Source organism: Akebia trifoliata, chromosome 1 (genome assembly GCF_017979445.1).
Source record: "Akebia trifoliata isolate Shusen 1 chromosome 1, ASM1797944v1, whole genome shotgun sequence".
Lineage (NCBI taxonomy): Eukaryota > Viridiplantae > Streptophyta > Magnoliopsida > Ranunculales > Lardizabalaceae > Akebia > Akebia trifoliata.
The window spans coordinates 27,507,065-27,530,444 of NC_141375.1; the positions used below are offsets into that span (position 1 = coordinate 27,507,065).

Genomic DNA, 23,380 nt, shown 5'->3' on the forward strand with positions numbered 1-23,380 from the left:
CGATGGGCCAGGCAATGAAAGGCAATGAAAGTGCTAATTTTCAGCATTATATCTGTAGTCTCAACTCTCAAGTGTTTCACCACATATTTTTTCGTTGGATACGTCATTAGTGTAGTCATAGATATTTAAGAAAAACGGGTGCTGTTAAAATGTGCTAAGGGTACACGTCATCAATACTGTAGAAATTTGAATTTATTGAGATTCTTGGATGAATATTACAAAAGTCCCAATAGGGTATTTATAGGCATTACATCAACCAAGATATATGAAAACTACCTAATATAAATATTCTAGAATATCCTAATTGATATATTCTAAATATCAATATATATTCTAGAATATCTTTCGTCACAACCTTCCATTTGGGTAAGATACACTAACAATGATATAATGTATCTCATGCATTTTAATACAGTGCATCTTATTCTCTAATAAATACCTTTAAAAATGACTAATAATAAAGCAACACATATGCGGTCTGTATGTGGATGGCGTGACAAGGGTACTGAACTGTAGATCTCTTTCCTTGTGTACGGCAGCGAAGAAAAAGATTTATGGTTTTGTGCCTTTGCCACATCAACTGCATACAGACTTCGTATGTGTCAGCACGTACCTTTATCACGACTCTCGTTTGTTAAGAGCAACTCCAATGGACTTGGGCTCAAGTTAAGCATCGCCTCCCAACTGTCGTTTTATAGAGCCAAAGCCACAAAAAGGGACTCCAATGCACTCTAAATCTGATGAGCAAATTTGAAATTTTCTGGAGAGAGAAAGAGGAAGAGGCAAAAGAAGGGAGTGACTCTCTCTCTCTCTCTCTCTATTGTTGACGGTAAAAAATGATGGCAGTTGAGAGGCATTTTACTCTAGATGAATTGCGTAGAATTAAAAAGAAAATTTAAAATATTTGTGGGAGCTGTTTTATCTACTAAGGTTGGCGTGGAACAACTTGAATAGGCAAAACTACTCTCCATGATAAAATGACTATTTGCGTTGGAGTTGCTCTAATAATAATGTTATTTTTCAGTCTTGAACTCTTAAATTGTTGATCATACATGTGCAGTGGACATCGTTGATCTTCATTTTCATATTTATTTTTCTTTTTTTGATATAGAAAGCGCATTTTTTAACTAGATGTAACCTAGCTGGCCATGCTGAAAGGAGTACAACTGAGAAAACAATAAAGTATATTTCATAAAGTTATTTGTAGTATTTCTGACTTACAATGTATTTTTATATTCTATTGCAGTACGCAGAGCTGTGGAATTTTTTAAAAGGTATGAAAAGGATAATCGTGTAATATTTTCTCAAAGATTTTCTATTTTTGGGTATTTAGAGGAGATTTACATATTTTAATAACTCCCGATTTTATAAAATGTACAATGTATGAGAAATAGAGATTTTTTTTTTTTTTTTTTATTGTAGACTAACTTGTGTTTTGTGCTATTTTATCTTTTTGCTATTTCGATTTTTTCACAATTTTTCATTTATTACAGTTAGTACTTACAAACAATGTTTAAATTTACACAATATTTTTATAGAAATAATATAAATTAGCAAAACCAAGACGAGGATATTTATGACATTTTATCTCTAACAAAAGTTCTGAGTCAAAGGAGACACGTATCAACAACGGAACGTATCCTCTGTAAACCCATTTTTCTTTTTTTCTTTTCTATTTTTTCTGAAGATTGAAAAAAAAAAAAAAATTAAGAAAAACAACTCAATCATCATGTACTCATATTGAAATATATATATAATCAGATCAAGTGCTAGAAAATGAACCGTCACTAAACTCTTAAATTTAAACGATTGAATGTAACAATCCCAATGATGTGGCACATCCTTAACCGTTGACATTAACTATATAGGGCTACAAAAATGGGCTATTGAAGATCTGCTTCTCAAATTAACAGCCTGAGTTGAGAAGAAAATGGGGTCCTTTAATTATTATCAATTTAAATGATCACAATCATATAATACACATAATCAAGGACCAACAATACCCTACAACCATCCTCTAATAGAAGAACCTTACCTGATCCTCCATGAAATATGTAATCTTAAACCCCCATTACTATGAAAAATGCTCAAGACCTCCTCCTCAGGTTTCTGTGCTACTGTTGACTTGAATCTATCTGGGGAAAATAGCCTGTTATGAGATTCTCTGGTTTTGTACAAATATGAGACGCCATGTTACGAGACGGCATGGAGGCAAGGTACCCTATAATGAGGGGAAAGATAAATGAAACCAAAGCAATTAGAAGAGTTAGTAAACCCTTGACAGCCTTGTGTTTAGCTCGCAATCTCTCATTCTCAGCTTGTAATATCTCAATATTCTCAGCTAGCTCAGCTTGTAATCTTTTGTTCTTAGCTCGCAGTTTCTCATTATCAGCTTGCAACCTCTCATTATCAGCTATTAATAAACTCCACATTTGTTTAAATTTCTTGTCAACCTGTCCGGAGGGAACATAAGGCTGATATAGCAATGCTGCCGCAAAGTTCAATACTTGAGATCCAGCTACACATGCAGAAGGAAAAGGGGCCAAGTCACAAGAAATATATCATTGTCACGATCTAAAGTAACATAGATCGCATCCATACATATATGTATAGGGTGGCGTTCGGAGGCCCTAAAGAGAGCCAAACATTTTTTTGATGTATGGGTTAAAAGTTTCGGAATGGGCTGATTTTTGGTGAGGATGACATCCCCATCAAAACTGGTGAACAAAAATCGAACAGTCCAAAATTCTTCAACTTGTAAACGAGGGTTAGAAGTTTCCAAATGAGCTGATTTTTGGTGAGGATGATCTCTTCACCATAGAGATCATCCTCACAAAAAATCAGCCCATTCCATAACTTCCAACCCCTATTTTGAAAAATGTTTGGTACAATGTTTGGCTCTCTTTAGGGCCTCCAAACGCTTCTCATATGTATAAATATAATTTCACGTCTTAATATATAATGAATGCATGATTTGGGAAATCATCGGCTGGCTCGATCGATGATATTACAAAAGATTAAGAGGGAACTCTGGGAAGTGCGTACAAGGAACTATGAGCGGTAAATCTCCCTAGTTGGACTTTTCACCTAGACTGTTTAGGTGAAAGCCACCATGTGTCACATAACAATATCCGTGAAACATACTAACCCAAAAATGTTAATAGTTGAACCATAATTAAAGTTCAATGCCATCAAGAAATCACGAAAGGTATATAGCTTACAAAATCACTTCTTTCTTTTTTACCAATTATAAGTAGTATAATTATAATGCTCAAAATCTAGACTTTTATTAGTCAAGATGGTGTGTATATATATATATATATGGGGAGCGTTCGAAGGCCCTAAAGAGAACCAAACATTGTGCCAAACATTTTTCAAAACATGACTTAGAAGCTTCGGAATAGGCTGATTTTTTGTGAGGATGATCTTTACGGGGAAGAGATCATCCTCACCAAAAATCAGATCATTTCAAAACCTCTAACCCTAGTCATAAAGAACATGTTTTCCTATCATCAAGAATCAAAATAATTTTTGGAGCACGCTATTTGCACACATCAAAATGGCCAATTGCACCCACTTAAGTTACTTTTGTTATAATTTAAATTTAAAAAAAAAAAAAGTAAAATTACATTTTTAACCTTTTGTATTGGCTTATTGTACACACCTTCACTTACTGAAAGGGTGTGTGCAAAAAACCCACTGATTGGAAACAACCCTTTGACTCCCACCGATTGAAGCAATGGAGTTGAGTTTTATAATAGGGTTTTTACGATTCATCTTCTTTGTTTACAATTTTTTGATAATGTTATCTCATATGGACTAATCAAAGAACATAATCACGTGGGGGTATTCCTAGCCAAAGAAATCACATATAATAATATGGCACCCAAATTTACAAGACTCACTACTACCATGGGCTACATAGTGGTGGACAATCTTCGAAATGCAAATAAAGAAACCATATATATATATATATATATTCAATTGAGTCACAAATTTTTTAATTAGAACTCTTTTTTGGTGCCCTAAACAAAGTGAGTGAGGGGAATCAAACAAAAAGCTTGTAGACTACTAATATTCTAAATTTACACCCTTTCTTGCTCTTGCAGCAGCTCTCAAGAAAGAGTTCCATTACCTTCGATGATCAAAAAGAACCATTCCATGAGGCTAAATTACTAATTATTTGCTTTGAGATATCCCTCCAGATTTTTATGTATGTTCGAAATAACCATGCAAGTTTTTTTTCAAATTGATGACGTAACCCTTGATCAGTCTTATGTGAAATACTATGAGGAATATATTTATTTTCTGATGGAGGTTGAAGATGAGGTTATTAGGGTCATTATCTCTCTCTCTCACAGAAGACCTAGATCATTTATTTGTTCAAAGAAATGAAGATTCAAAGACAGACAGACAGAGAGAGTGTGAAAGTTAATAATATAAAGGGAGAGAATTGTGCTCTTCTTCTCTGACTCATTCAGAGAAGAAGGCTTTGTATTTATTCACATAAGATATTACAGACCACATCTTTTTGATTGATACAACCAGCTGGATTTTCTATGTTTAGAATGTGATTCACACTAATTTAGTGCTGAAATCAAGCAACATATCTGTGGGCTGAATCATTGGTAATCCAAGAGATATGATTCAGTCCACTTTCCTTAACCATTCAACTTTCCTTAACAGTCTATTTTCTTTAACCATTCAACTTTCCTTAACATTCCCCCTCAAACTTGACGTCACAGGTGTGATGGTGAGTTTGTTGCGAAGATGATGGAAGCGGGTAGTAGAGAGACCCTTAGTTAAGATATCAGCGAGTTGATCCTTCGTGGAAATGAACCGAACCTGAAGATCACCTTTAGCCACTTTATCTCTAACAAAGTGGAAATCAATTTCAACATGCTTTGTTCGAGCATGGAAGACAGGGTTGGCAGATAAATATGTTGCTCCAATGTTGTCACACACCATAAGGTAGGTGAATGAGATAAGAACAAGCCAAGCTCATACAGTAGAGATTGAAGCCAAGTAAGTTCAGCAGCTGCTCCTGCAAGGGCACGATATTCACTCTCAGTGCTCGAACGGGCCACTGTCGGTTGTTTGCGCGATTGCCAAGAGATAAGATTGGAGCCCAAAAAAATTAGGTAGCCACCTTGGGATTTGCGGTCATCGGGACAACCAGCCCAATCGGCATCCGAGTAGGCGGATAGATGGAGTGATGGACACCGATCAATGCGAAGGCCATGAGTGACAGTATGTTTTAGGTATCGTAAAATCCTTTTGACAAGTGCCCAATGATCTTCAGTAGGTTGTTGCATGAACTGACATGCCTTATTGACTGCAAATGAGATATCAGGCCTAGTGAGAGTCACATATTGCAGAGCGCCAACGGTGCTACGATATAAGGTGGGATTAAGCATGGGAGTGCCTGAGTGCCTTGACAACTTGTTGTTTGATGCAATCGGAGTAGTGATAGGCTTTGAACCATCCATTTTTGTTTGACGAAGAATTTCTGATATGTACTTGCGCTGAGAAAGATGAAGGCCAGATGGAGTAGATGTCACTTCTATGCCCAAAAAGTAGTGTAATACACCCAAGTCCTTAATGGAAAATTCTTTCCCAAGTCGAGAAAGAAGGTGAGCGAGAGATGTCTCTTGATTACTAGTCACAAGAATATCGTCAACATAGACAAGGAAGAAGATAATAATTCCATCACGGCGGTAAATAAACAGAGATGTATCAGTTTTGGAGCCGACAAAGCCAAGTTCAAGAAGAAAAGAACTAAGTCGATGAAACCAAGCACGTGGGGCCTGCTTTAGACCATAAAGTGACTTCCTTAACCGGCACACATGATGAGGATGTTGCTTGTCAACAAAACCAGGGGGTTGGGCCATATATACTTCTTCCATTAAATTGCCGTGGAGAAAGGCGTTATTGACGTCAAGTTGGCGGATTGGCCATCCTTTTGAGACAGCGATAGAAAGGACAGTTCTAATTGTGGTTGGTTTCACGACTGGGCTAAAAGTATCTGTGTAATCAACTCCTTCTTGTTGATTATACCCCTTAGCGACTAAGCGGGCCTTATGACGTTCAATGGAACCATCCGCACGACGTTTGATTTTGAAGATCCATTTACTTCCAATGATTTTACGATGGGCCGGGGGAGGTGTGAGAATCCAAGTACCATTCTGTATGAGAGCATCAAATTCAAAAGACATTGCTTCTCGCCATTTAGGGAATTTGGAGGCTTGGGTAAAACAAGTGGGTTCAATGTCAATAGTACCAGGAGGAGGTAATGGATGTTTTGTGGCTGTATATGTTTGAAAAATAGATGAAGACAAATATTTGTTGTTGGGTTTGTGGGTGCCAGCCTTAAGTCTGGTAGTCATATGATGAGTATGGGATGGTGGTGTTTGAGTGGGACAAGGCATAGGTAGAGATGGAATGGGATCAGTAACTGATTCATGGGACTGGGGGTTGATTATGTTAGTTGTACTAGGGGAGTTTGTAGAGGTAGTTGGATGAGGTAAGGATTGATTAAGGAAGTTGGTAGGTGTAGAAGCTTGTGGGGGTGCACTAGGAAAAATAGTTGAAGGGGAAGGCTGGTTTATATGAAGAGAAGAATATATTGGTGGTGGTGAGGTAGGATAGGACATGGATATGGCTGGGCTTTGGATTGAGGAATGATTTGGTATGGTGAAAGGGAATTTATCTTCATCAAAGATGACATGGCGAGTGATGATGATCTTACGGGTGGTGAGATTAAAACATTTGTAGCCACGATGGCGTGAACTATATCCGATAAAAACACACATGGCTGAGCGGTACTGTAATTTGTGAGAGTTATAAGGGCGAAGTAAGGGATAACACGCACAACCGAAAATTCGTAATGAGGTATAGTCCGGTGCACCTCCATACAATTTTTCCCATGGAGATATATTATTAAGATTTTGAGTTGGAAGCCGATTAATGAGGTAAACTGCTGCTTCAAATGCATGATTCCAAAATTGAAGAGGAATGGAACTATGTGCCATTAGAGATAGTCCCGTTTCCACTATGTGTCTATGCTTTCTTTCTGCGGTACCATTTTGCTCATGCGTATGAGGGCATGATATGCGATGGACGATCCCACAATCACTTAAATACGTGAAAGTGAGCGGAATTCTCCTCCCCAATCAGATTGAAACTCTTTAATTTTCCGAGAAAACCGATTTTCAACTAACAACTTGAATTTCTGAAAGGTGGATAATACTTCAGATTTATTAAACAGAGGATACACCCATGTAAACTTAGAAAAATTGTCTAAGAAATGCACATAATAACGATGTCCCTCTATAGATGGTATAGGAGAGGGGCCCCATACATCGGAATAGATGAGATCCAATGGGCCAGTGCTTATAGACATAGACCTTGAAAAAGGAAGTTTGTGAGATTTGCCCAGTTGACATGCTACACATACTCTTGGCCCTTTATCTGAAATGAGTGGAAGACCATGTTTGTTGAGAATCTGACGAATAGTACGAAATGCTGGGTGACCAAGCCGATTATGCCATTGTTCAAGAGATTGCCTCTCGCCAATAAGAGCTGCTTTATGCGTGTTTTCATGGTGAGGGACGAATTGATAAAGCCCGTTGTTACTCGGTCCTTGATGGAGTATCTTCCCCGAACATCGATCCTTGATGGTGAAATGAGAAGGATGAAATTCAAAAAATACGTTATTATCTTGAGTAAAACGAGAAACAGATAATAAGTTTTTGGTTATTGCAGGAACATGTAGCATATCTTTAAGATGAAAATTAAAGGACTTTGTAGGCAAATTAGAGTGTCCAATATGATGTATGTCCAAACCTGTTCCATTTCCAACTTTCACCATCTCTTTACCATTATAATCAGTGTGAACATTGAGATTGCTGAGTTCAGAAGTGATATGGTTTGTGGCCCCAGAATCTGGATACCAAACCTCATGAGGATAATTCTGGGAAGCATAAAGGGCATGAGATGATGTTGCATTTGGGGCTGCATATAGGGCAGTTGGTGGAGTGCCATTATCTGGAAGAAAGGCATGATTAAATCGGTGATGGCACTGTAAAGCAGTGTGACCAACCCGATTACAAACTTGGCATAGGGGTCGACCATTGTTTTGATTGAAAGGTGGTAATGGTGTACCACGTCCATAGTGTTGGCCTCGTCCACGACCACGATGTTGATTGCGCCCCCTTCCTTTGAAATCTTGTTTCCCACGGTTTGGTGGGAACGAAGTTTTAACAGCAGCATTAATACTAATGTTGTTTTGATCTGTTACGGCATCATTGATACGGATTTCTTCACTTAGAAGAAGACCTTGTAGATCAGAGATTCGAATTTGGGCATCACGAGTGGTGACAGATGTCACAAATGGTGCATATTCTGGACCTAGTCCACCAAGAACATACAAAATGTAATCTTCATCATCAACTGGTCTAGCTGCCATGGCTAGTTGATCTGCAATAGTTTTAGCCTTTAAGAGATATTCTGACATTGTGTCACTGCCCTTCTTCATTTGATGGAGTTGCATTCGAAGTTGCATGATTCGTGCCTTTGAATGGCCAGCAAACGTTGCAGCAAGATGATCCCACACTTCTCGAGATGTGGTAAGTCCTACGACTTGAGCAGCAACAGATTCTGTTAATGAGGAAATGATCCAACTTAATAGCAGTTGGTCTTGGCGATGCCATGCTATGAATTCAGGATTGATGTCTAGAGAGTTTGTATCTGTAAATTTAGATGGACATAGATTTGATCCATCCACAAACCCCATCAAGTCATATCCTTTTAGCAATGGCAAAAATTGTGATCGCCATACGAGGTAGTTTGTTGGTGATAATTTGGTTGGAAGATATTGATGGATGTTAGTCGGAATGATGGAGGAAATAGAAGTCGCCATGGCTGAAATATTGCGCAGAGCGTGAGAGCTCTGATACCATGTGAAAGTTAATAATATAAAGGGAGAGAATTGTGCTCTTCTTCTCTGACTCATTCAGAGAAGAAGGCTTTGTATTTATTCACATAAGAGATTACAGACCACATCTTTTTGATTGATACAACCAGCTGGATTTTCTATGTTTAGAATGTGATTCACACTAATTTAGTGCTGAAATCAAGCAACATATCTGTGGGCTGAATCATTGGTAATCCAAGAGATATGATTCAGTCCACTTTCCTTAACCATTCAACTTTCCTTAACAGTCTATTTTCTTTAACCATTCAACTTTCCTTAACAGAGAGATAGAGGACCTGGGGAGACCATACTCATACCCACCCGAGTGGCGCGATGGTTGAGACAGACACCGATTAATCTCAGGACCTCAGGATCTGGCATGTACTCCTTCACCTTCTCGACCCCAGGCCCTCTAACGGCGTTAACGGCATCGCAACTCATATCGTACGCTTTCGTAACGGGCTTCCTCAGATCGGGAGAATTTCGCTTGATTGCTTCGGTGACTGAATTAAGAGCGTCCCTAACCCCCATCTCTCTCTCTCTCTCTCTCTCTCTCTCTGTAAAGTGTAAACTCTGATCTTCCTTAATTTCTAAGTTACTTGTGCAATGGCGTAGGAGACAATGGTGGACTAAGAGGAGAAAAAGTGTTTGTAGGACTTACTTTGATGAACAATTATCCTGTGGAACTGAGGTTCGTCCATGTTAAATGACGTGCCACTCAAGACAATACCAGCCGATGGATTCAACGATCACATTTTTTTCTTGTTTTAAATATTGTAAGACCTCTGATGAAATGGCCCATCATGATATTAGTTTAAGGTGTTCACCCTTTAGTTAAGAGCAACTCCAACTCACTCGGGCTCAAGTTAAGCATCACCTCCCTACTATCGTTTTATAGAGTCATAGCCTAAAAATGGGAATCCAATGCACTCTATATTCGAAGAGTCAATTTGAAATTTTCCGGAGAGAGAAAAGGAAGAGGCAAAAGAAGGGTGCGACTCTCTCTCTCTCTCTCTCTCTCTCTCTCTCTCTCTCTCTCTCTCTCCTGTTGGCAGTAAAAAAATGATGGCAGTTAGAGACATTTTACTCCATATGAATTTTGTGTAGAATTAAAAGAAAATTTTAAATTATTTGCGGAGAGCTTTTTTATTTACTACGGTTGGAGTGCAACCACTGAATAGGCAAAACTACTATCCATAATAACATGCCTAGCCAAGATGGCTATTTGCTTTGGTGTTGCTCTAATAATAATGTTATTTTTCAGTCTTGAAATCTTAAATAGTTGGTCATACATGTGCACTGGAACATTGTTCATCTTAATTTTCATATTTATTTTTCTTTTTTTTTTTATATATAAAGCACATTTATTAATAAGGTGTGACCTAGATGGCCATATTGAAAAGGAGCACAAACAGAGAAAACAATAACAAAGTATACTTCATAAAGTTATTTATTGTATTTCTAATGTGCAATGTATTCTGTTAGGTGACGCAAAGTTGTAAAAATTTTTAAGAGGTATGAAAAGGATAATTGTGTAATATTTTCTTAAGAATTTTCTATTTTTGAGGGATTTCTTACTTGAGAGATTTACATGTTTTACTATCCCCCGATTTTATAAATATAGATCTCTAAAGCTATAAAATATATGAAAAAATAGTAATTATTCTTGTTCTTATTGTAAACTAGGCACATTAGCGAACCACATAAATCCTTGTGTTTTGTACGATTTTATCTTTTGCTATTTCGATATTTACAAAAAATTTCATTTATAACAGTTAACACTCACAAACAACTTTAAATTTACACAATATTTTTATAGAAATAATATAAATTTTCAAAACCAAGATGAGGATATTTATGACATTTTCTATTGATCTCTAACAAAAGATCTGAGTCAAAGGAGACACATATCAACGGAAGCGTATCCTCAGTAAGCCCTTTTTTTTCTTTTTTCTTCTGAAGATTGAAAAAAATATATAAAAACAAGAAAAGAAAAACAACTCAGTCATCGTGTACTCATGATTTAGATCAGATATTTAAAAAAGTATATATATATTTTTTTTAATCAAATCAAGTGCTTGAAAATGAATAGTCACTGAACTCTTAAATTAAAACGATTGAATGTAACAGACTCAATGATGTGGCACATCCTCAACCGTTGACATTAACTATATAGAGCTACAGAAAATCGAGCTATAGAGGATCTGCTTCTCAAATTAACAGCCTGAGTTGAGAAGAAAATGAGGAACTCAAAATAACCATTTCATGATTATCAATTTAAATGATCACAATAATATTTGATCCATAAGTATGATTAACGGTTGTGATTATAACTGTTTCTGATCTAACCACTATGATGAAGTAAGGCAGTCACACTAGTAGGATACAAATAAACAAGAACACACAAAAGCGGAAGGGGGGGGGGGGGGGAATTCAGCAAAATACACACAATCCTCTAATAGAAGAACCTTATCTGATCCTCCATGAAATATGTAATCTTAAACCCCCATTACTTTGAAAAATGCTCAAGACGTCTTCCTCAGGTTTCTGTGCTACTGTTGACTTGAATCTATCTGGGGAAAATAGCCTGTTATGAGATTCTCTGGTTTTGTACAAATACGAGCCGCCATGTTACGAGACGGCATGGAGGCAAGGTAACCTAGAATGAGGGGAAAGATAAATGAAACCAAAGCAATTAGAATAGTTAATAAACCCTTGACAGCCTTGTGTTTAGCTCGCAATCTCTCATTCTCAGCTCGTAATCTCTCAATATTCTCAGCTCGCTCAGCTCGTAATCTTTCATTCTCAGCTCGCAGTTTCTCATTATCAGCTTGCAACCTCTCATTATCAGCTATTAATAAACTCCACATTTGTTTAAATTTCTTGTCAACATGTCCTGAGGGAACATAAGGCTGATATAGCAATGCTGCCGCAAAGTTCAATGCTCGAGATCCAGCTACACATGCAGAAGGAAAAGGGGCCAAGTCACAAGAAACATATTGTTGTCACAATCGAACGTAACATAGATCGCATTCATACATATATGAATAGGGTGGCGTTCAGAGGCCCTAAAGAGAGCCAAACATTGTGTCAAACATTTTTTCGATGTATGGGTTAAAAGTTTCAGAATGGGCTGATTTTTGGTGAGGATGATCTCCCCATCAAAACTGGTGAACAAAAATTGAACGGTCCACAATTCTTCAACTTGTAAACTAGGGTTAGAAGTTTCAGAATGAGCTGATTTTTGGGGAGGATGATCTCTATTCAGAATGAGCTGATTTTTTGTGAGGATGATCTCTATGGTGTAGAGATCATCCTCACAAAAAATCAGCTCATTCCAATACTTCCAACTCGTATTTTGAAAATTGTTTGGTACAATGTTTGACTCTCTTTAGGGCCTCCAAACACTTCCCATATATATATATATATATATATATGCTGTCATAAAGAGAATCAAGATAATTTTTGGGGGGCACTATTTGCACACATCAAAATGGCCAATTGCACCCGCTTAAGTTACTTTTGTTATAATTTTTTTTTTTTTTTAAAGTAAAATTATATTTTTACCCTTTCGTATTGGCTTATTGTACACAACTTCACTTACCAAAAGGGTGTGTGCAAAAAACCCACCGATTGAAGCAATGGAGGTGAGTTTTATAGGGTTTTTACTATTCATCTTCTTTGTTTACAACTTTTTGATAATGTTATCTCATATGGACTAATCAAAGAACATAATGGCACCCAAATTTACAAGACTCACTACTACCATGGGCTACATACTGGTAGGTGGACAATCTTGGAAATGCAAATAAAGAAACCAGCCATAATTGCTACTATATATATAGGGTCAGGATCAAGGGACATGTGAAAAAACATATGTAAAAACAATGTAACATTAATAAATTTTCAAGATATGGGTTAGAAGTTTCGGATTGAGCTGATTTTTTGTGAGGATGATCTCTACGATGGGAAGATCATCCAGAAAAAAAATCATTTCAATCTGAAACTTCTAACCCCATTAAAAGTGATTTAGAATGTGGACCGTCAATTTTTGTCAATAATTTGTAAATCACTTTTGATGGATTTAGAAGTTTCAGATTGAGCTGATTTTTTGTGAGGATGATCTTCTCATCATAATGACCATCCTTGCAAAAAATCAGCTCAATCCAAAACCTCTAACCCATATTTTGAAAAGCCATTGTTTTTACATGTCCCTTGAACCGCCCCCATATAGTCACAAAATTTTTAATTAGAACTCTTTTTAAGTGCCCTAAACAAAGTGAGTGAGGGGAATCAAACAAAAACACTGTAGACTACTAATATTCTAAATTTACACCCTTTATTGCTCTTGCAGCAGGTCTCAAGAAAGAGTTCCATTACCTTAGATGATCAAAAAGAACCATTCCATGAGGCTAAATTACTAATTATTTGCTTTGAGATATCCCTCCAGATTTTTATGTATGTTCGAAATACCCAAGTTTTTTTTCAAATTGATGACGTAACCCTTGATCAGTCTTATGTGACTTATTTTCTGATGGAGGTTGAAGATGAGGTTATTAGGGTCATTTATCTCGCTCTCTCACAGAAGACCTAGATCGTTTATTTGTTCAAAGAAATAAAGATTCAAAGAGAGAGAGAGAGACCTGGGGCGACCATACTCATACCCAACCGAGTGGCGCGATGGTTGAGACAGACACCGATGAATCTCAAGACATCAGGATCTGGCATGTACTCCTTCACCTTCTCGACCCCAGGCCCTCTAACGGCGTTAACGGCATCGCAACCCATATCGTACGCTCTCGTAACGGGCGTCCTCAGATCGGGAGAATTTCGCTTGATTGCTTCGGTGACTGAATTAAAAGCGTCCCTAACCCCCATCTCTCTCTCTCTCTCTCTGTAAAGTGTAAACTCTGATCTTCCTTAATTTCTAAGTTTCTTGTGCAATGGCGTAGGAGACAATGGTGGACTGGTGGTGGGAATGGGACTCACAGGAGAAAAAGTGTCTGTGACTTTTGATTCGCAAAGCAGGACGTACTTTGATGAACAATTATCCTGTGGTACTAAGGCACGTCCATGTTAAATGACTTGCGACTCAAGACAATACTAGCCGATGGATTCAACGATCAAATATATTTTTTTTTTTTGGTCATATTGTGAGACGTCATGATATCTGTCGACGGACCAAGTGCAACCGACATAGCACCAATGACTTTTTAAAAAAAATAATTACAATTTAAACACTGTTCACTGATCTTTGGACATGCTAACGAATACCTTTACCATAAAGGTGAGAGAAGGCGGAGTAGAAAGAGTTTGCGACACCAAAATTTAGATTTCAAAAATGCCCCTCACCTTAGATTTATTATAATTGAGGTTATTTTGATCAAAAATCCAGAAAATTACAATCCAATTGATTAATTTTCAAAATTATAAAAATATTCTTGTAATCTTTAAAATTATTTTTTAATTAATTTTAAAATTATAAATAAGTTCTTTAGATAAACGTGCATTTGCATATGATACCTTCTAATGTAAATTAGGGGTGCACATGATTCAGATTGGTTCAGATTTTGGCAAAATTAGATTCGAATCAAACATGATCAATTTTACAACTTTGGAACCAAATCAATCCAATTACCTTATAGAATCGAACTAATCCAATCCAATCTTGGTTCGGATTGGTTCTCGGTTCTCATACTTATTATTTTCGACAATAATATTGCAGAAATGGAAAAATGTAAGGATTTGTTGAGAAATGGATTTTTTTTTTTTTCTAAATATAAATATGTTCACTTGTTCGTTTTGGTGGATAAATTCTCTGCTTCTAATGAAAGAGGTAATCTAAGTGGAGAGGTGGCTTTTGTAGAAAAAGAAAGAGAGAGAATGAATCTTGTTTTTGGGGAGATGAAATTGTAGACAAAGTCAGGTGGATTGGTTCAGAGGCTCTTCGTCGAAAATATAAAATTAATAATTTCTATTCTAAATTTTCTATTCGAATAGAAAGGAACATCAAAAAATTTTATGTTCTAAATTTTCTGTAAAAAATCTTTTGAGAGAGAGAGAGAGTTACCTCTGTTTTCCGACGAGGTGGCGAGGTGAGGTGAGCGAGGGAGACGAACGAGAACGACGATGGCTAGGTTTCAATTTTCAGACTTCTTCTATGTTCTACTCGAAGAAGAGAGAGAGAGAGAGAGAGTTACCTTTGTTTTTCGACGAGGTGGCGAGGTGAGGTAAGCGAGAGAGACGAACGAGAACGGAATGACGGCGGCTAGGTTTCGATTTTCAGACTTCCATGTTCTACTCAAAGAAGAAGAGAGAAATAGAGAAAATAAAAATTTTATTTTAAATAATATATATATATATATATATAAAGTCGATACGATATGACTTATGATACCGGATCCTGGCAGAATGGGAATATACACCTCTGGATGACCGAAGAACCGAAAGAGATGCTGGTATAATATGGGGTCTCCCCCTCCAGCGGGATCAGAAAAGGTTGTATTAAAGTTCGGTTCTGTTATATCCTTAATCCGGAACCGAATCAAATTAATGGGATTTTTTTTTTGTTGATCCATACCTGAACCGTGAGTGTGTTCAATCCGAACCAATCCAATCCAAAAACTTCAGATTGGTTCGATTCTCAGATTTACCTGATCCAATGTGCACCCCTAATGTAAATAAGGAAAATGCTTGAGTGAATGCGTTACATACTGTGCTGACATGGAATTGCACATGATACCATATCTCGATAAAAAGCATCTATGAATGATGGCTCGTTATACACATCCACGTCAACACAATATTAATGATATGAATTTCACATTCACTTCACCATTTTCCTGAGAGAGCAGGTGAAGTATTGGTTCACACTAAAATTTGGATCTCACAGATACCCTCGACTTTACATTTAACGTTAATATAATCAAAAGTAATTTTGATAAAAAAAAGCAAGAAAATTGTAACCCACTTGCTAATTTTGAAAAGAATTCAGATCGTTTGCAGCCAAGGTGAAGGATTGAAACCCTCCTCCCACACATGCCACGTAAGTCAAAATCCAAAAAACTTTTTAAAAAGAGAAATTTTAGACATCAATTGCCTGGATTGTGATTTATGTGGCATGTGTGAGTTGGAGGAGGAGATTTGAATCCTCCACCTATGTGCATAGGATCCGACTCTTTTGAAAATTACAAAATATCTTTTTTAATATATATATATATATATATATATATATATAATATATATATAGGGAAATGTTCAGCACCCTAAGTTTTACCACACACTTTAACAAACGTTTTTTGTCCTACATGGGTTAGAAGTTTTGGAATGAGCTGATTTTTGGTGAGGATGATCTCTATGATTAGAAGATCATCCTCCCCAAAAATCAGCCCATTCCGAAATGTTTAGCCCCATGTTTACACGTTGAAAAATCGTGGACCGTCTATTTTTTGTAAATCAATTTTGATGGGGTTAGAAGTTTTGGAATGAGCTGATTTTTGGTGAGGATGATCTCCTCACCATAGAGATCATCCTCACCAAAAATCAGCTCATTCCGAAACTTCTAACCCATGTAAGACAAAACGCGTTTGTTAAAGTGTGTGGTAAAACTAAGGGTGGCGAACGGGACCCATATATATATATATATATATATATATATTATATATATATATATATATATATATATATATATAGGGAGCGGTTCAGCAGCCCCATTATGGTGCCACACATGGTGCCATGCATTTTTCAAAACATGGGTTACAAGCTTTAGAATGAGCTGATTTTTTGTGAGGATGATCTCTATGATGAGGAGATCATCCTCACCAAAAATCAGCCTATTCCAAAACTTCTAACCCCATCAAAAGTGATTTACAAAAATTGGATGGTCCACGATTCTTCAACTTGTAAACTTGGGTTAGAAGTTTCAAAATGAGCTGATTTTTGGTGAGGATGATCTCTTCACCGTAGAGATCATCCTCACAAAAAATCAGCCTATTTCAAAACTTATAATCCCATCAAAAGTAATTTACAAAAAATGCATGGCACCATGTGTGGCACCATAAGGGGCTGTTGAACCGCTCCCATATATATATAATCAATCTTTTAAATTACAAAATAAACTGTTTTGATGCAAGTCTGTTTGCATGTCCTCCCTTGGTATTTTTATTAAAAAATAATGGGTGATCTAGACGTTTCCACCCACGTGTATTCTTCAATATTAGAGATATCCATGTGTTTTAATTGATTACATACCTTTGGACTCATGTCAGGTGACCTGAATGCCATTATCTTCAAACTCTAGCTGATCTTCTCCACAAAATCAGTAATTTTTAGTCTTGATTTTCTCCTCAAAATCAATCATCTTCAACCATGGAGTGAAATTTTCGGACGTCCTCTTCAAGTTTAAGATTCTGTCTTCTTCAATCTTCAAAATGCAAAATCAGTCATCTAAATAAATTTCTCTTTCCACCCCTTCTTCAACCTTAAGGTGAAGTTGAGGATGTTATCTTCTTCAACCTTCAAACCACAAGAATGAGATAGGGTTTTAGAGAAGTGAAAGATCAATAGACTTTTTTAATAGAAAAATCAAGGATTTCTACAAGACATTGAAGAGAGACTGAAGATGAGAGAAAAAATTTTACCCTTATCAGGTTGAAAATTGAAGGTTTTTAACTTCATTCTCAACCTTAAGATTTTTTCGCCTTCAAACTTCAACCTTCAAACCTCAAGAACAAGATAGGATTTTTAGAGGAGAAGAATAGAATTTTGGAAAGAAAAATCAACGATTCTTTACAATACATTGTCAATGATGGATTAAAGAGGAGGTCACTCTTCAATCAAAGAAGAGAGCAAGAGGCTTCAACTTAAGTTTCATTCTATGTCGGAGTTTCATTGATACGAACATGGCAAAGTCCAAATGCACCAGAGTTTTTCTATTCAATCCCATTTCCTTGTCACTAATGGACAAAATTCCTGAAATCTTAAACAGAAGTTTTCTCCTACGAATGTGGCTCACGAACTTGGCTCAGCAGCGTTTCAAGTCCACAAATTTTCCACTTCACATGAAAGAGTTTTCCATATAAAGCATATAAGATGAATTCCCAGGAACAATGGCTGATGGTCGATGAATGTTGACTACCTGACTGTGTGAAGTTATAACGCTCCTTTGGATGTAAAAGCTAACTTAATGTGAAAGATCATTTTTGTCGTCATCATCACCGCTAGAATCCTCAAATTTGTTATTCACTGGAAGTGAAAGGAACCCTCCACTCTTTGATCTGAAGAACCTTGAGTGTCAAATGAGTCTTTGTGAAGGCATCCCCTCGGAGGATCATTCAAAAATTGAGAATGCCCTTCAAGACCATCTCCATCTTGAACAGTTACTGAACACACACAAGTAGATGTCCCATCCTCTGGATCATGGCTAACCGATCCATCATCATCGTCTTCTACACAAGTCTCTCCACCAGCATGTCTGGACAAGTTGTCTTCTTTAGCTGAAAAAACTTCAGGATTTTCATCAATGGATTGAGTTGAATCTTCTTGTGTGTCAAAAAGGCTTCCAGAAATTAATGCAGAACAACTATTATGTGTTTCAAAGTCTGAATTCTGAAAAGAAGTGAGGTGTCTAACAGGCACGATGGTATCCATAACATTAGAAAGGTGTTGAGTATCTGATATTGTACATGTTACATTGTCCTGCAGAAGAATGTAAATTTTGTCATATTCTCAAAAGATGTGGTGTTAATCGGGATACTAAAACTCATAGCTGAAATAAATGATATATTATTTTTTTTTCGGATCTCAAAGTAGTTCTTTGACTGTTCATTTGAAATACAGTTGGTTTCTCTAATTGCCACATTTTCACTTGACACGGGAAGCTAAGACTAAGATCTCTTAGATGTACACCCATTGACAGGTAACACATACCAACCTGCTCTGAACTATGAACAATGTCAGACAGTGATGAACTTTCCTCGTCATCTGTAAAGAAAAGAGTAGAAAATATCAACTATAATGATATATGTTCAATTATGTATAAAGTCGATACAATGCAATCAAATATAAGGATGGTATTATAAAGGGGGAAAAAAGACAGATTGATCACACCATCAACATTAATGCATGAGAATTCTTCATCCCTGGAGGGAAAAATAACAATGCAATTTTAGGAGAAGAAAGCCACTTCTAGAGGAGGATATTAAGTTCTGATCTTCCCAACAGGGAGATCCAAATAAGAGATATTAGAGAGAGGGTGGTGCCTTTAGTTTGAGATGATAATAGAATTCATTTAACCTCATATTTTGACTTATAGTATGATAAAATGTGGAAGTTAGGATAGCAAGAACTAATTTTTGTCAAATTATTATTTAGAAAGCACCGGTAGAGTGACTTTATTGTCCAAAACCAGTTGAGAGCTTTTTTCTTTGATAAATTTTACATGTTTTGGGTTAGGAGGCTACAAACTCACAAGAAATTAAACCAAGAATTCAAGCTTACAGAATTTATAAGGACTGAGAAGTGCTGCCTCAAGCATTGCTTTAAAATCTGATGCAGCAGATACCAGTGGTTCAATTCCCTCCTGTCAAAATAGAGGACTTCACTAAGAATGCAAAGGAACAACCTGAACCTTGAAACTTCAAACAGATTCCATAAATTGTGGAAAATTACAGGAAGAACTGAAAGGGATTTTCTAGAAAATTGAGGGGTGGATCTGGTAATTCTCAAGATTTTTTATTAATCATACCCAATGGGCACACAATCATCTAGATAAGTAGATTTTCTAGAAATAAAATGTTGCTTGCTGACAGAGTTGGATTTTTCCCCTCGCTTAATATTTTCTAGCTAGAGAATAAGCAATGGAATACATGAATAAATGTAATGACAGAAGCTAATACTTGCAAGTAGTATATTAACGGAGAATCAAAAGATGTTGAGTGTTCCAAACATTCATGAAAAAATAATACATATTAAGTCAACCGGTGGTCCGCTCTTACAACACCGTAAAAGTATAACTAGTCTAAAATCTACAAGTTGAAAAAAGCTATTGTCTAATTCGCCCGTTATTTATTTTGAATATCCATGGATACAAGACCAGCTAAGTGCTGGTGGAGATTACTATAACACCAAAATAGTGAACATCAGATCATGGTAATAGTTCTCCAAACTGATGGAAAAACAACACAGGCATAAAAGGATTTCAAGGGAAATATGTAGTGGAGTAGAAGTGCTCATCAATCAACTTGCCTTCTCAGATGGTTCTTCTTGTTCTTGGAACGAATCTTCACCAAATATAGTATCCGAACCGAAGTTTCCAGCATAAGAAGATACTCCTTTGAGTCGTTTCAGTTCTGCTACATGGCTAAAATCAAGTGAAAGTCTCTCCAACGGTGAATCCACTGCAAATAAAAAAAATGATAAATCAAATTCCATGTTAAACAAACCTTTGCAATATAATGACAAGTAGACCTATATACATCAGTAAAAACTTTATGCCAAAATTCACAGAAGAGTTGCTAATACCTGTTAAACCACAACTGTTGTCATGGATATATTCTTCTGAACCAATTATATGTGGAAGTGGACCACATGACAACCCAGTCTTCAAACATGCATACAGAAAAGAAACAGACAACACAAAATATTACAAGCTTTATCAAACGAATGCCCCCATCTTTACATATCCATTAAAACCCAATCAAGCAATATCAAGCATTTACTTTTCAACAAAATGAGCCTCAAAGGTTTCTTCTTGAAATTTTAAGTGAGAAACATAAGATCATTTATACTTTAGCATAAGCCCGCATAATTTACATACAACAAAATAAAATCAATAATGAAAAACATCTTCAAAACTCGGACTCTAACAATAATACAACAATCCAAAATAACATAGGAAAAATTGGATTTCCTTTTTCTGTGAACTACTAAATGAAGTACAAGCCTGAAATATGCTTCATGTTACTAACCATTACAAGCCTGAAATATGCTTCATGTTACTAACCCAGACAGAATATGGAGTGCAACTTTGGTAATGTCTCCCATGGAGAGGAATGTCTAGTAAAAAATTTGTGGTCACAAAATACCTTGAAGTAACCATTTCGTAATTTCAGTTCTCTTAGATACAAGGATGGAGAAATTGAGGACGAGGTAGCCCATCAAATAAGAGTTGGATGGTTAAAGTGGGGATATAATTCTAGAATGATATGCGACTGATTCATCCCAACCAAATAAAAAGGGAAATTTTATAAGGTGACAATACATCTGGCTATACTTTATGGAATGTTGGCAATCAAGAACCAACATATAATAGAGAAGATGTTCACATTCATTCTTCAGTATCTACTATGGTAGAATATCACGTGATATTTTACCAGATTTTGCACGTGTGATACATGTTCTTTCTTGCTGAAAACTAAGAGAAAGCTAATTTATATGGCTTGGTCATGTGCAGGAAGATTGATTACAACACCAATTAATTCTATCATATTTTTTTTTCATTTTTCCAACTAATAACAGCAGCAGCATGGTTAAACATGATCTACAAGAAAAACTCATTTGAAAGATAGAGATTGAACCCATTGATCAAGTCTTTAACAAGATATAACAGTTAATTATAGAATAATATGTAACCAAAAATATATAAATTACTCAACTAAAAACTGGAGTAAATCAATCTTAATACTTTGAAACATACTTTGAAAACAGAACCTGAGGATGAAATTATGTTTGTCCTCTGCATGTGATTTCCATACGATCTCAAACCAAGAGATAAAGCCTCTTTATATCTTGGCAAAATGTCTGCTTCATAACTTTGAGCAGGAATGCTTACTTCAGCCGATTTTTTAGTATCCTTCTTCGTATTACCAAATATTTCATCTTCATCAGATACTTTCTGATTCCAGAAAAAATCGCACAAAAAGCAAAACTAAGTTCCAATTTCAGCTGAAAAACGAAGACGATAACCTAATAAATGAGCGATTCACTTACATTTTCTATGAATCTAAGATAGGAAAGGTTTCGAAAAGAATTGAGAGTGTTCTTCATATCTTGTTCCACTATTTCAGTTTGATCTAGTAGTTCATGTACTTCTAATGTGGTAGCGTTCGCTCTCTGTTGTAGTTTTTCCGAGAATTCGTTCAAACACTTGAGAATCTAAAACAAAATAATTAACAATATGACATCAAAGGTCGAGTCTCTAAAAATCCCACAAGAATATATCCAGATTCTGAACCCTAATTCATCTCTGTAAATGGAAGATAATGAAGGAGAAGTCTTTCGATTATTAAAATAAATAAATAAAAGAGTTCAAATTCTGATGAAACTAACCTCATTTTGCAGGCTAAGCCGTTTCTGGATCGAATTCTCCATAAAAACTCAATCTTTCTTCCAGGTGACTAATCAAAGTTGGATCAAAAGAAAAAGGAAAAAAAAATAGCAACTTTTCCGTAATTGAATCTAGAAATTCCTTAGCACGACGAGCAGAGAAGCACTTGGAGTCGAAGAAGATCTCCAAGTAAAGAAGAGGGGGAGAATGACTTTCATGAAGCGCAGAACACTTGAGAAGATCTCCTCCAGTCCTCCGTCGCCAATGATACTCAGACAGCAATTTTTATTAGGGGCCGATTAGTTGCACACCGCATATTACCAATTGCACTCCATCACTGAAAAAAATTCCCCACTTAGATGATTACACCCAAAATAATAATAGTAAGTATTGCACTCCATTTCTTCTTCTTCAAACATAGCCACATCAATTATCATTGGTTCAATCATTTTTGTATAGTATAATCTATGTGCAAATATCGCAAATCCCTTAGAATCACCATGTATCTAGATTGATAAACTAAAGGATTGATTCTGACGACTTTAACGTCATTGTGAGACTTAAGAAACTCGTTGGAATCCATGTCAATACTTTGGACCACAATGATCATGAAATTTCAAGAGATAAGATCCAAGCATAATAAGTTTTTTATCAATCTATGAACAAAACCTAAATAGAGATTGAAAGATCAATACGTTCAATCACTCCCAAGGAGCACATGAGCAAAATCAATCACAAGAAAAATAGAACACGAACATATAGGAAACCATGGGAAGGTGAAGAAGTTCCTAAATAATAAATTACCATAATGAAGTGCACTTGGTTAAAATCAAGTTTAAAAAATAATTTTTTAAAGTTAGATTGCAACCAACAACTAGTGGTGTGCAACTAGTCCATCCATTTTTGTTTTTATTTCTCATCCAACTAGCCTTACTAAGTTAGTAAGGATTCCACAAGTACTAAGGCTCTTTTTGCTCACCTTGTGTCATCCAAAAATAAGAACCCATGTCTCACAATTGTGGAGAACAAAATTCTATGAACTTTCAAAAAAAAAATACTGAAAAAAATATTTTTCATCAATT

The 23,380-nt window shown here is 36.2% G+C and overlaps 2 protein-coding genes across 4 annotated transcripts; both read right to left on the bottom strand.

Annotated features, from left to right (window-relative positions):
• Positions 1 to 1,788: 1,788 nt before the first annotated feature.
• On the bottom strand, positions 1,789 to 9,869 carry LOC147411378 (uncharacterized). The gene is made up of 2 exons (XM_086447920.1): positions 9,271 to 9,869; positions 1,789 to 2,518 (listed from the first exon to the last, which is right to left on the bottom strand). The coding sequence occupies exons 1-2, from the start codon at positions 9,503 to 9,505 to the stop codon at positions 2,115 to 2,117; spliced, it is 639 nt and encodes a 212-aa protein (XP_086304046.1). The 5' UTR covers positions 9,506 to 9,869; the 3' UTR covers positions 1,789 to 2,114.
• Positions 9,870 to 11,229: 1,360 nt separating this feature from the next.
• Positions 11,230 to 22,696, bottom strand: LOC147411379 (uncharacterized). Of its 3 annotated transcripts, XM_086447931.1 has the most exons (11): positions 22,301 to 22,693; positions 21,962 to 22,126; positions 21,669 to 21,866; positions 20,495 to 20,573; positions 20,219 to 20,370; positions 19,472 to 19,553; positions 18,906 to 18,955; positions 17,614 to 18,670; positions 17,225 to 17,488; positions 13,618 to 15,271; positions 11,230 to 11,930 (listed from the first exon to the last, which is right to left on the bottom strand). In XM_086447931.1, exons 1-8 carry the CDS (start codon positions 22,340 to 22,342, stop codon positions 18,215 to 18,217), a joined length of 1,224 nt encoding a protein of 407 aa, XP_086304057.1. In that variant the 5' UTR covers positions 22,343 to 22,693; the 3' UTR covers positions 11,230 to 11,930; positions 13,618 to 15,271; positions 17,225 to 17,488; positions 17,614 to 18,214. The 3 variants fall into 3 exon arrangements, with proteins under 3 accessions (XP_086304057.1, XP_086304062.1, XP_086304070.1); XM_086447936.1 differs by lacking the exon at positions 13,618 to 15,271; XM_086447944.1 differs by lacking the exons at positions 21,669 to 21,866; positions 21,962 to 22,126 and having other exon boundaries at positions 22,301 to 22,696.
• Positions 22,697 to 23,380: the final 684 nt, after the last annotated feature.